Here is a 12,895-nt window from a genome sequence, read left to right on the forward strand (position 1 = left end):
ATGCTAGGAAAAATATTTTTAAAAAAGTCGTGAAAGCACTAGAAAATGGTCAGAAACACCAGACGGGGGTGGGGGGGCAGGTCAGCATCTGCAAAAAGAATGACACAGGGTAAGTTTTGTTTTCTGTGGCTTTTAGCATAAGGGAAGTACCCTTACCCTTGCACCACTGCAAGGTGACTAAATACTCAGATTTAAAATATATATATATATATATATATATATATCAGTCTTACTGGCTTTAAGAAGCAGGACAAAGCTTGGGGAAATCACAGCACTTGAAAATTCAAAAGAGAAAATCACAGGGCTAGAGCAGCCAAAGTATTTTCATTCTATTTCCTTCTGGGTCTTTTACCAGCTCTGATGGCATAATACCTAAGGCATTTGACTGCTAACCAGAAGGTGGTGATTCAAACCCACCAGCCTCTCCTTCAGAAGGAAGACTGGGCTGAATCTACTTCCGTAGAGATAGTGCCTTGAAAACCCAAGGACGGGTCACTATGAGTTGAATCGATTAGACAGTTGAGAGTTTTTTTAGTGCCAGTATCTAATCTAGGTTTCTGAAGGACTGAATTAAGCCACAAACATTAAGTTGAGGCAGCCCACTTTCTGTACTGGCCAGACTCTCCAATTCAACTCAGAAATTTTTCACCCTATTCCCTCAGCCTCTAAGGTAAGAAAATAGGAACAGAGAAAAGAAAGGTGCCTAAGTACTGGCCGCACTGTCTAACCCTGTTATCACACCTCTTTCTCTCCGCATCTGCATCGGGATAAAGGAACTTCATTTCCTGGGCTGACTACAAGTCATTCCAACAATTTAGAATGGTACACGATTACGAAAGATGCTGGGCAACTTGGCATATCTTCAATTGCATTCAGAAAGGAGTGGGCAAGTTAATAGTAATGGTAGCAATTTTTAAATTAATCCTTTCATAAATTTATAACATTTCATTTAACTCTGATGATACTGAAAGTAGATATAGTTATCTCAGTTTTATACATGACAAAACTGAAACTTGAGGACATAAAATGAGTTTCCCAAATTTGCAAAGTTACTAAGTGATTAAAAACAAAATTCAAATGTAGGCTTCTCTGATTTTCATTTATATCCTTAACATCTTCCTCTTCCACAAGTAAAACCTTGGAGGCCTCTGTATCCTCTCCCCTTCCTCACTGCTCCACCTTCACATCTAGTTTATCACCTCCTTAACACTCACCTGGACGATGTCAACAGTCTCATACTTGGTCAGGTTGTCCATTGAGAAGCCTCTGCATGTTGTAGTCAGAATCCTTCAGTCAAAAGTGCCAAAATCCCAGTCCATACTGACTCGCATAATTGAAATGCTGAAGGATAAAAAAGGAGTGGTTACATTCAGTTATTCAAATAATGTCATCAAGATTAAGCCTTTGTCTCTCCCCATGTCTCATCTCTGCTTTCCTTTTTGTTAGCTTTGTTATCAGGCATATATTTGTATCTTAAAATATGCATAGAATTGAAGTAATGGAAATAGAGGATCTCATGCCACATAATTGATTGTTCCTCTTTGCCGACTGTATCTCACCTCCTTGTTTGATAGTATGTTTACTACAGATTAGCTAAAGTTTCCTTACTGGATGTTCTCCTAAGGCCTACGCAACTCTGTAAGTCCTGGGAGAATATAAATTGAAGAGAGTTGAAATCCTAAGTGCTAGAGGTAGTACAGGAGCTCTGGCAGCATAGTGTCTAAGGCACTTGACTGCTAACCAGAAGGCTGGCGGTTCAAACCCACCAGCCACTCCTCGGAAGGAAGGTTGGGCAATTTACTTCCGTAGTGATACTGCCTCGGAAACCCAAGGAGGGGTCGCTATGAGTCGGGGACGACTCGAAGGCACACAACAACAACAACAGAGGTAGCACAGCAGAGTCTGACCAGAAAGTTGACAGAAGGTAAGTGGACTCTGGGAAGGCAGTTGGGAAGCAGTGGTTGGAATGTGTTGAGTGTCATCTTGAGACTGGGCAACCACAGCTTTGGTCATCACACACACATCTGCCTCATCACCAGGAAGAAATGTACATCATCCTCATTTTCCATTCCAGAAAAAGGGCCCGTCAGAACATCTGACAATAGGAAGTGGTCTTTACTCACAAGGACTAGAGAGTGAAGGGAATCCCTAATCCCTGACTTCCAACATTATCACTAGAAGAGTGGAAAGTTGCTAAGAATCCAACAAGAAAAGATTTCGCTTCCACTGTTACATGCATTTGGTATTTTTTTTTTCCATTTTCCATTTTTAAACAGTCTGACATCATCATAAGGAGCTCTGGTGGCATGATGGGTAAGGAATTTGACTGGTAACTAGAAAGTGAGCTGTTCAAACCCACAAGCTGCTCAGCAGGAGGAAGATGAGGCAATCAACTTCCGTGAAGATTTACAGCCTTGGAATCCCAATGGGGATCGCAATGAATAGGAATCAACTGGATGGCAGTGGGTGTCATTTGTTATGACATCATTAAAGCTGTCTAATAAAATAGCATGAGAAAATACACACAACATAATGTTAATTTTAAAAAACAGGTAATAAATCAAGAGATAAAGTGTGCTATCAAGTGGGCGTGTATAGTATATGCCTAGAAATATATCAAAATAGTAATAGTTGTATTTATAATTATGAATGACTTTCATTTTCTCTTTTAGGTTTTTCTCAATTTCTCAAATTTTTTATAATAAGTATGAATTATTTATATAATCAGAGGGAAAATAATTCAAAAAAGAAAGAAAAAAAAAATACTGTTTAATAAGTAGAATTAGGTCTTTACATTACCACAAAAGCTTCCAAAACTGACACCTTCTACATTATATAAAGATTCAACCTTGAATCACTTCTGGGATTACAGAGTCTCTTAGAAGAAAACAAATGCCTCACGCAGGTCCTCTGGAACCTTTTAGGGCCCAGATGTTAGAGTACACTGACATGGTAAATTGATTTATTATTGATACAAATCTATGTCATAATTTCCTGTTGGGCAGGACAGCATTATTTTGAGTCTGTCCCACTCGCCACTACTGATAGTTGTCTGAGATTGTGGGATACTTGGCTGTGGATTCTGGAACACGGTCATCGCTCATAGCAAAGAAAGGCATCAAATGATTGAGGAGAAGCAGCTGAACAACTTCAGTAGGTAGACTCAAGAAGTTAGTAAACCACTGATGACAAGAACGGAGGATGCTTTCCTTGTTTTGAAAACTGATGTCCCAGTATGCCATGTTATCTGTTGTCAGTGGAGAATTTGAAGATCCTATACTGGTGGTTGAATAGGAAGTGGAAAGGTAAAGTTGGAAGAGCGATTTTCAGAAAAGAAAGGGTAAATTAGAACTGAGAATTACGAGTAATTAATTTTATTTGAAAAGTTCTCAATAAAACAATGAAAAAATATGGAATTATCACATAATTATCCTGGATTTTTATAAGCATCGTTTTAAATAAATTATTTTTCTTATCATGGGAAATGAAAGAATGTCAGGCCAGGAGTTTAATATAATTTATTAATTTAATTTAATATGATTTTATATACGAGACATAACGCTAAGGAGGGTTAAGTCTTGCCCTAGGTTTGTACAACATGCCACAGAGCCAAGACTGAACTCTGTGTCTTCTGACTCTAGCTAGGTATAGTGGTCTCCACTAAGACATAGTACTTCTCCTAACAATAACAGCCATCAAAGGGAACAAAGGAGTAGGAGGACTGGGGCACAGCAGGCTTTCAGAGACACAGGCAGGCTATGGAATTCAGAGACAGAGCACGCAGAAGATGGGCTGGGCAAATCATTCCCGGCACAAAGCATACTGTTGAGATTGAAACTCTAGGCACAAAGACATGTTCTCTGTGTCCATACAGAAGCGTGGGAGAGAAGAGCCAGTGTAACCCTCAAAACCATGTAAGGAAAGGAGAGAGCTTTCCTGTGATTTGAGCAATCTTGCTCATTATCCACGCCTCTTGGACTCACAGGGGCTCATTTATTTGGACACAAACTAGGGACCAATGTCCCCCCAGGGATGACTGATCATGTGAAGACTAAAGGTGTTTGATAAACATTAGATGCAGTAGTAAGTGCAGCTGAATGCTTTCTGCGGTGAGTTTCTAGATGTTCCCTGAGTTAAAATCAGTGAATCTGGGTGAGTACATATGATTTACAAACCACTACTCTCCTGTCGGTAAACATGGGAGAGGAGGAGGGAACATTCATGATACACTGTCCTCCACAAGAGTTTATTTTCTTTCTATAGGTTGAAAAGTTCTCAATAAGACAGTAAGAAAATATGGAATTATCACATATTGTTTGATCATGCCCAATGATGAGCATCAATCTGAGGACTGACCCAGTGGAGAGAGATGGACAAAATACAGAAAGCCAGGAAACTGAAACTGTACCTCTTTCTGGCAGAAATAAACAAGCAGAGGTAACGGCCATTACCGCTATTCCCCGTCCTCGCTCTCATCAGGAGTATTACCATTGTCTTTCTTGGTACTGTGTAATACAATGGGATGCTTTCTAGTGCATCCCATCTACGCTGACAATCTTGGCCACATTCTAAATGGTGAGCTGTAGAATCCCTTAGCAAGAATTGGAATCATGTCAGTGTGTTGCTCAGGGCAGATATATTTGTGGTGTTGATTGCTTGGAATCAGAACATCAAATGGCACTAAATTAAACAAGCGAAAACAATCCTGTTGCTGTTGAGTCAATTCTGACTCATAACAACCTTAAAGGACACTGTTGAATTGCTGTAAATCTTTACAGAAGCAGACTGCCGTATCTGTCTCCAGTGGAGCCGCTGGTGGATGGTGGATTCAAACCGCCAACCTTTCTGCTCACGGCCGAGGCTGTTATTTCATAGCAGGCCTCCTCAGCATGACTTAAGTCCATGTATAAAGCAGTAGAAAGGCTCTCTACAATTACCTTCCCATTGACTATTCTTATCTAATCTTGGGGTTAGTGAAAAATGAGCCAAAATGATGTCAATCCATGCCACTGTTCCCTTCAAAGAAAAATTTTGAAATATTTCTGATTTTTATAATCAGTAGATTCTTTAAAGAAAATTTGGGAAAAATACATTCTTTTACAAAATGAAGATCGTTAACCATGTCCCCAAGTCCTGCATTCCAGAGGACACTGGCTGACATCTCAGTGTGGTAGCTTTCAACCAGAGATATACAAAACTATGCTCTTTTACATTGTTACAAAACCTCTTTTCTTAACTTAATAAATATCATGAGAATTTTCCTTTGTTTTTCACTCTTCTCCAAGATTACAATTTTCATTGATTTTAGAGCATAGGAGAATGTGTCTTCTCACACATATACCGTGACCCACTACCACAAACCAGAATTCCAGCATTCTAGAGCAAAAAATGGTGGTAATGCTTTAAATCGTGATTAAGCTTAAAATAGGATGATACATACAACACCATTGTTTTCCTATCTGTTGACTGGATCTTCCCAGGAAAAGAAGTTAATAATAATAGCACTAACAGCAATCTTTGACTGCCTTTTCAATAAATATTTTCAGACTTTGACCATTTTGAATTGTGCTACCCAATGATTTGAGAGGAATAATCTTTGCCGCTATCTTCACGTTTCCTCCTATAGGTAGAGTACTAAGGAGTTTACCGAGAATGAGTATTGTGCTCTGTCAAGTGCTGATAGGTATCTTGCTGGATGGCCACGTGCTTTGCTTTGCTTTGTTTGCCTGTCCATTAGGTACATTATATTGATAGATGTCCAAATGTTAATCTGAAATTTCATGAATTTATTATCATGATTTATTCATGATCATTTTAATATTCAGTTTAGATGTATTTTGTTTATGATATTTGCATATCACAAACATAAAAATGGATTGATCCATTGGTTTAGTCTTTCTTTGACAGTTTGGGATAAGAAGGCTACTTTAGTTTGTTAAGATGATTTGCAACAATTTCAATTATTCCTTCATGTTGAAATGTGTAAGATAACACAGAAGTTATTTGTTTCTTGAAAGTATATAGTAACTACGATGAGCACTCTGCCTCCAGTGTCCATTTGAGTCATATCCTGACAATGGGATCTCTGGTGGAGTAGTGTGTAAGGCACTCGCTAACCAGAAGGCTGGTGCTTCAAACTCACCAGCCACTCCTCGGAAGGAAGACTGGGCAATCTACTTCCACAGAGATATCACCTCAGAAACCCAAGGAGGGGTTGCTATAGGAATCAACTCGACAGCAGTGAATTTGTTTTGTTTTGTTTCTCCTCACAATGGGACCTCATTACCTGCCACTGTGTATGCCATAGTATGTGTGGAATAAATGAAGGACGCACAAAGTTCTGTGAATACCCATAGCAGGGACATGCTACTTGGACCAGGATGTACAAGAGTTTTCTTAGAAAAGGTAGTATCTACATTGACAAGGGCTCTTCCAGCTTAAAAAAAAAAAAAAAGAACAACCGTATACTGAAAAATTGTAGTATTTTGGAGAAACTAAAAGGAGCAGAGCATAGGGAGTGTCAAAGCAGGTCCAGACTCTTTACCTCAGAGGGGTCCAGGGTGGTGACAGAGGGGGCGAGGGGTCCAGGGAGCCAGGGTGGTGACAGAGGCGCAGTGGGACTTTTCTGGGTGCTGTGTTACACAGCGAGCCCATGGTTTGTCCAGCATATTCTTTATTATGGTGTCTTTTGCAGAAGGCTGATGAAAGTTATGAGAAAGCAAAACTTCCTCAATAACTGCTCACTTGACACCATCAGGAAGGTAAACTGTAGACATAAAGGTAGGTTTTCATAATGTGTAGGTGCAGTATTTTTAGTGAAGTTACTGATCATTTTCTCTTAACTTGTTCTGACGTCTGGAAGAATGTCCTTTCTAATCTGGGGCCTTTTTGAACAGAGAGAATGAGCCCTTGCTGTATCTTTTCTCATCTGCATCACCATCTCCCAGGACGCCAAGTGCTAAGTTTAGTGTTCTTTCTGTAACTGTAAAATTGCCTCCTTTTCCTATCCTTTTCTTTTTCTTTCTTCTACTTCAGAACAGCTGTAGTCAAACTAATTAACTGATTCCCTTTATTTAGATATGTCCATGCATATGCCAATCTGAACAGAGACAGACAAGGACATGCAGAAGGAAAGAATTATTTTCCAGGACACTAAGATATTGGAACCACTGTCTATTATTAAATCTCCCCCAAATCACGTCTGGGTGACAGTCTGTAGAAGTGAAGGATTACAGGAAGGAAATGAAGGGAGAGAGAACTTTACCCTTTCTATCCCTTAGAGGAAGCGAAGAAGGCTGCCCTCTGTAACCAGTCAAAAAGTAAGTTCCACATCCTGTCTTTAAGCTCTCTAGATACAAAAGGCCAAAGAAAACATGTGATTCTGCAGTGAGGATAAGATCAAGAAATACTCTCATTCTTCAGCCAAAACCAACACCAGACGCACTACCATCCAGTCGATTCCAACTCAAAGCAGCCTGGACTGGGTTTCCAAGGCTATAAATCTTTACAGAAGGAGACTGCCTCATCTTTCTTCCATGGAGAAGCTGGTAGGTTCAAAGCACTGACCTTTTGGTGAGCAGCCAAATGCCTTAATCACTGCACCATCAGAGCTCCTTATTCTTCAGCCAGAGCCCAGTAAATACAAGTTACGTAAGCAGCAGTCTAACAAAGTATAAGATAAAGTCCTTTATATAAGAGATCTACATCTTACTTGGGCATCTTCAGAGATGTGGGACTGCTACAAGTAGAAAGAGCTTCTCAACTGGAAAGTCAATTGCCATGGAAAAGGTAGTTAAGGAAAAAAAAAATAAGACTATTGAAGACTCTTAAGGTATATAGATTTGCAGAATGAAGACAAGGGCTAGGGAATTTTAGATACCTGACTGATAGGGGCAAAATTGATGGTATGGACTCTCATATAATTTTTCTTGATCATGCTATTTCTCATAATTATGAGAATTCTACCCAAAGAAAACTGATCATACTGTAAGGGCAGTAGGCAACAATAAGGAGGCTGTGATACAGCCTTCAGAGTTCTCTGTCCCATGACAAATAATCAGAATCAAAACTAGTGATGCTTATTTCACTGCAACACAGAGAAGAGATGTGTGTATGTGTGTGTGTGTGTGATAGTCTTGTTTAGAATCAGAGAAGGAATCAGTCAGAGGCAACATAGCACAGTGGTTAGAAGTCAGATGGTTGGATATTGAATTCTGGCTTTAATATTCATTATCTGTGCGAAATTGAGAAATGTACTTAAACTTTCCTTTGTCTCCATTTCCTCCTCTATAATATAGGTATAGTACTGTTACCTATCTCACAGGACTGCAGTCAGATATCAGCTGTTATCAGTTCATGTCATTATCAGAAGTTTCATGGCTAGAAATAAAAATAATATGGATCCCTAAAGATGTATTCCAAAGGACCATATATAATTAAGAGTAAAAACAAAAATTATACAGAGAGATAGATAGATTTTATATGTATATTATTATTTAGAAAACAAAACCACTTGCCAAGTCAATTCAACTCCGGACGACCCTGCGTGTGCAGGGTAGGACTGTTGCAAAGGGTTTTCATGACTGACTTTTCCGGAGCACATGACTACGACTTTCCTCCAAGACACCTGTTGGTGGGTTCAGTGCCAATTTTCAGTTAGTGGCCAAGCATGTGTGTGTGTGTACATGTTAGAGGTCAATGTCATTTTGAATATTACATATGTATATAATTTAATACATTACTTGTTGATATATATTTTACACATTACTTGATATATGTATTGATATATACATGTATCAATAAGTAATGCACAAAATGATAGTAACTTAGCTAGAATGAAATATGCACCTAATAGTTTGGTGGTAACAAAAGATTAAAGAACCTCAAGAAATGTAATGAGTACAGAGTTGATGAGGAAAGGTAGTTCCACTCTGCCTGCACTTAAGAAGGGCACATCCCAGGCACTGGAATCAGTTGTGTATGGTGGGAGTCCTCACTTCCTGAAAGCTCCTGGGAACAATTCCCCAATCATCTTCAGACACTCAACTGGTTTTTGAAGAGGACCAGTTAGAAGTAGATTTTCCTATTTGGCACTTCCCAGCAGAATTCTTGGAGTTTTGGTAGCTTTGTCTCTACTCCTCTGTGGTCCAAAGTAGCATTGAATTTCTCAGTGCCTCAGTCTCGACATCAGTAAAATTATTATAAATTCCTTGCCATCTCCGATTCTCAGGATTAAGAATTAAACAAAATAATGAAAGTGAACATACACTGAAAATCTACGTTATAAATTTAAATTTCTCTGAGTCATGTCCATTTCTACACCCTGCAGGTGACTTGCGCACATGGCCACGGGGAATCACTCTGCTGTGACTGAATTCCTTCTGGTGGGGCTCTCCCAATACCCGGAGCTCCAGCTCTCTCTGTTCGCGCTCTGCCTCATCATGTACCTGATCATCCTCCTGGGAAACAGCCTCCTCATTCTCATCAGCATCCTGGATTCCCGCCTCCACACCCCCATGTACTTCTTCCTTGGGAACCTCTCATTCTTGGACATCTGTTACACATCCTCCTCCATTCCTCCAATGCTTGTCTTATTTCTGTCTGAGAGAACATCCATATCTTTCATAGGCTGTGCTCTTCAGATGGTCATCTCCCTTGGCTTGGGCTCCGCTGAATGTATTCTCCTGGCCGTGATGGCCTATGACAGGTATGTGGCCATCTGCAACCCACTGAGATACCTCATCATCATGAATAGGGTACTCTCTGTGCACATGGCTGCATGGTCCTGGATCACAGGCTGTCTGATCGCCCTATTACAAACAGTCCTAACAATGGTGTTGCCTTTCTGTGGGAGTAACATCATTGACCATCTCACCTGTGAGATCCTGGCTCTTCTTAAACTTGTCTGCTCAGATATCACCATCAATGTACTTATCATGACAGTGTCAAATGTTGTATTATTGGTGATTCCTCTGTTGTTAATTTTTATCTCTTATGTTTTTATTCTGTCTTCCATACTGAGAATTAGTTCCGCTGAAGGAAGAAAGAAAGCCTTTTCTACCTGTTCAGCTCACCTGACTGTTGTCATCTTATTCTATGGTTCAGCCCTTTTTATGTACATGAAGCCCAAGTCAAAGGACACAAAGACATCAGATGAGATCATTGGGCTGTCTTATGGAGTGGTGACCCCAATGTTGAACCCAATCATCTATAGCCTGAGGAACAAGGAGGTAAAAGAGGCTGTGAAGAAAGTGCTGAGCAGACACCTCTATCTATGGAAAGTATGAAAGGCCTTGAAGTATGTGATATCCGCAGTGAGGGACAAGATCAGGTCTTTTTCGTTCACAGAAGTTGTGGAACTTGATGTCAAGGGAGCTTGTGTGTTTGTAAAGCCAAATATGGGATTCCTTTCTCAACATGGAATACACACGTGAACCTTTCTAAATAGTGCCTTATCTGCTGTGTTTCCAGCTATAAGCAAGTCTTCTGATTAATCTCATAAAAGTCATGATGCTATTAACAAACATCTCTCTCTCTGTTTCTCTCCTCTTTTCATCTCCTCCTCTTCTCTTCCTTCTTGCCCCTCCTCCTTCCTCTACATATGTCCCTTCTCCTCCTTCCTTCTGTCTCCCTTGTCCCCTTTCTTGGTATCTTTGAAATAAATACCTATTGTCATTGTTGTGCAGCATTTGTTCTTGTAAAATAATGCATCTTTTTATTTTCAAGAACCAACAGTCCCCACTCTCAGTCCATGCTGTGCTGGGCAAGTTTGCGCCAACCCTCAGTAAATAGATAGAAGCATGGAATAAAGCCCTTGGCAAAGGAAACAGGACATCCATCCTCCTACCAAAAGCCAACTCACTGCCATCAAGTTGATTCTAACTCACAGCGCTCCCATTCGGTTTCTGAGGTGGTAAATCTTTACAGTAATAGATTGTCCCATTTTCCTTCCACAAAGTGGCTGGTGGGTTTGAACTGCCAAACTTCTAGTTAGCAGTCAAATGCCTTAGGCACTATACCATCCTTCCTCCTAGTCACAGTGATTTATATAGTGCAGCAAGTGACCTGAGCCAGGCTAATCAAATGCAATCCCAGGAGTACTACCTCAGTGTGAGAAAAGAGGACCCCTTTCTGCAAGGGTCTCTAAACTGGTAAATCTAAACCTGTAGTTTCTGTGGACCATTTTGCCAATATGTAGGGAGAGCTTCACTGAGATGTGAAGCAGAGTCAAGATAGAAAGTATATCTGATGATGTCATTTTAAGTCCTGAATCAAGCTATAACCAAAGCCAGTGTCTACCTTGTACTTTTTATTTACATGAGTCAAATTTTAATTTTATAAGAAACTAATTTGAGTTATATTTTAATATATAAATCCTAATGAATATTTCCTTTGCTTCATCTTCCCTTCCTCCACTTATGTTTTTGAAGCAAAATAAAAGTTATTAGGGTTTATTATTTGAGTGGTTCCAAGCTCTCTGGCCACGAAGAGTTCTCTTTCCCTTCAACATCTAAATTGCTAACTGGTACTCCGCATGACTGCAGGAACTCTAGTCATCTCCCCAATTGTTTCTGAAAGTATTTACATGTTTCTATTTTTTGTTCTTATTTTTGGCTCCAGACTGATGTTCTGGAATTTTCCACCATTCCTTCCTGTGCTCCAACTCATGGATAGATATTTTGGATTTTTTGGATCATTGCATTTTGCTTTTTGTATAATGTTCATTACTTTTTTAATAGATATCGCCCTTTGGTAAAATATGGCCAGTGTAACATTTTTACATATTAATACACACAAACAATTAAGATAGCATTCCTTTAAATGTTGTTGCATATCAAGTTTTTTTCCACTCTTGGCACCAGAATTAATGATTGTCAGATTTTCTTCTCAGAAATGTGCTGCAAATTACTGGTTATGCATTGCCCATCATGATGGAGGTGTCTTTTGTTTGTATTTTTCCTTGTCTTTTTAGATTATTTATTTCATTTTTCATGGTGATTTGGGTGAAAGTTTACAGAGCAAATTGGTTTTCCATTCAACAGTTCACACATATTTTGCTTTATGACATTCATTGGAATCCCCATAAAGTAACAGCACTCTTCCCAATTCCTCCCTGAGTTTACCATTTCCTTTAGTCCTTTTTCCTATCCCCTCCTGCCTCCTTAGCTTTCTCCCTGGGCAAAAGCTGGCCTTATGGTTAATTGTTCTAAAGAGTGCATGCCTTCCTGGTATTATTGTTCATCTTATAGACCTATCTATCCTTCAGCTGAAAGTTTATTCATGAGGGCTGAGTTCAGTTCCCAGCTTAAAGTGTGTCTTGGGCCACAATCTCAGGGGTTCCACCAGTCTCTATCAGTCCAGTAAGCTGGGTCCTTTTTATGATTTTGAGATTGTTCCACATTTTTCTCCCACTCTATCCACGACCTCTTATTGTGATCGTTTTCAGAGCAGTCAGCAGTGGTAGCCGGGCACCATCTAATTCTGGTCTCAGGGTCCTGGAGTCTAGGGACCCCATGGTCCATTAGTCCTTTGCATTAATTCTTTCTTTCTGTCTTTGACTTTCTTCACTCTTCTCTGCTCCAGACAGGGTCCCTCTCTTTTTTATAATATCAGAATGAATTACTATCTCAAGCTGATCTAAGTGTTTGGTATCCTTTACATAAGAAAACAAGACAAAACAAAACCCACTGCCATCAAGTTGATGCCAACTCATAGTGAGCCCCGTTGGGTTTCCAAGGCTACAAATCTTTACAGAAGCAGTTTGCCTCATCTTCCTCACATGAAGCAGCTGGTGGGTTTGAACTGCTGACCTTCTGGTTAACAGCCAAATGCCTTACTCACTATGCCACCAGAGCTTCTTTCTTTTACACATACTCTAGTGTAACCAATGTTTTAT

General features: G+C 39.8%; 1 protein-coding gene across 1 annotated transcript; it reads left to right on the plus strand.

Annotated features, from left to right (window-relative positions):
• Window positions 1-9,341: 9,341 nt before the first annotated feature.
• Window positions 9,342-10,286, plus strand: LOC103208068 (olfactory receptor 13D1). Its single transcript, XM_007953749.1, has one exon. It carries the CDS (start codon window positions 9,342-9,344, stop codon window positions 10,284-10,286), a length of 945 nt encoding a protein of 314 aa, XP_007951940.1.
• The last annotated feature ends 2,609 nt before the right edge of the window (window positions 10,287-12,895 follow it).

Source organism: Orycteropus afer, unplaced genomic scaffold (genome assembly GCF_000298275.1).
Source record: "Orycteropus afer afer isolate SDZICR_OR568_19922 unplaced genomic scaffold, OryAfe1.0 scaffold00410, whole genome shotgun sequence".
Taxonomy (NCBI): Eukaryota; Metazoa; Chordata; class Mammalia; order Tubulidentata; family Orycteropodidae; genus Orycteropus; species Orycteropus afer.

Coding starts and splice junctions, on each gene's coding strand:
- LOC103208068 (XM_007953749.1), top strand. CDS start 9,342: ATGGCCACGGGGAATCACTCTGCTGTGACTGAATTCCTTCTGGTGGGG.